Source organism: Cyprinodon variegatus, unplaced genomic scaffold (assembly GCF_000732505.1).
Source record: "Cyprinodon variegatus isolate N-32 unplaced genomic scaffold, C_variegatus-1.0 Scaffold1063, whole genome shotgun sequence".
In the NCBI taxonomy this organism is placed as follows: domain Eukaryota; kingdom Metazoa; phylum Chordata; class Actinopteri; order Cyprinodontiformes; family Cyprinodontidae; genus Cyprinodon; species Cyprinodon variegatus.
In genome coordinates, this window is record NW_015151516.1 from 157269 (window position 1) to 158646 (window position 1378).

Below are 1378 nucleotides of genomic sequence, written 5' to 3' on the forward strand. Positions count from 1 at the left end.
GTATCATTTATTCTAATGTTTTTAGTGTGATGTTTTCAGGCCAGCTGTCAATCTGCTGGCAGGTCATTTGCTATCTCTATGAAAGACTTCCTTTTTTTCCTGACTCATCCTCGCTTTATTTTTAATATTTACTCCTAAAATCCCTCCAGCCTTTGGCGTCATCTTCCCTTTTTTTCTGGAAACCTGACATTTTTAGTTTGCAGCCAAACAAACTTTAAAAGTTGCAGAAGAAATATTTTTCTCACTACTATTTTCTGAAAAATTACCTCTACCTGTATTTTTAATAGTCCGTGTCAATTTTGCCAGCCCCCCCTCTGCCCTGAGCCTGGGACAATTGACCCTTATAACCCCCCCACCCGTCGGCAAACCTGAGAGCAAAAGTTCTCCTCAGGCTCGACCTCATTAGTCTGAGTAATAATCTATTAAATGTTCTTGTTAAATCTTTTACTTTCTTATTCTAATCAACTGAAAATTACCTTTTTTATATAAAAATCAATGTTTTAATAATAAGGACATAATAGTAGAACATATAATAATCATAATAACTCTCGGTACGCTGCCTCTAACGGCCCCATCAACCTGTGACCCTGCAAGATCGGTGAGAGTCAATCTATGCATTTATAGATTCTAACTAGATTTAATTCTTATTACTGACTTCACTCTGTGCATTAATATTATTGCTAAATATTAATCTAAGCTATCTCCAAAGGAATTGTAAGAAACCAGTCTGTTGTGGTTTCCCTGACGAATCTGGACACAGTAACACAGTAACTTCTCCTTCACCATGTTTCTGAGCTGCTTTCTCTGGAGAGACGCAGAACGACTCAGCTGTGAATGTAGGCCAGACCTGAAAGCCAGTCGCACGCTCACCTCTGTGTGACCTACATAAAGTGTTGCATGCTCCGCTGCTCCGACTTTCTAACCGTCTGTGTTTGTGTCTTTCCTCAAAGCTGTCAGAGGAACCATCTGAGCAATCAGCAGAGGGCAGGACTACATGCGAGCAGCTGGAGGGAGAGAAATGTTGGGAAAGGGTGGGCGAGCAGCCCTGGCTCTCCTGTCATTTCTACTGCTGCTGCTGCAGGAAGCGTCGGGTATCGAAGTTCCTCTCGATCGTAAGTCTGGAAAACGTCGATGAAGGGAAACGTGTAGAAGCAGCCCTGAGGTCACAGACGTTCAGACTGCTGGGATGAACAGACCGACATCATCTCAGTTCTTTTTTCATCAACAGCTGCTTCTATCTGCAGTATTCAGTCACTGAGGGTCAGTGGTGGATGAAGTACTCAGCTGTAGTACTTGAGTGATACATGTAGTCCAATCTTACTAAACTACAAATAAAGTTACTCAGTCAAACATCTACTCAAGTTAAAGTGTTTGAGTA

The 1378-nt window shown here is 41.7% G+C and overlaps 1 protein-coding gene across 1 annotated transcript in view; it reads left to right on the plus strand.

The window, feature by feature from the left end:
• LOC107101175 (neurofascin-like) overlaps nucleotides 1–1378 on the plus strand; it is a 129125-nt gene that overhangs the window by 34858 nt on the left and 92889 nt on the right. The window contains exon 4 of the mRNA XM_015399976.1: nucleotides 951–1112. Within this exon, the coding sequence (XP_015255462.1) occupies nucleotides 995–1112 (118 nt within the window). The 5' untranslated portion in view covers nucleotides 951–994. The remainder of the gene's footprint in view (nucleotides 1–950; nucleotides 1113–1378) is intronic.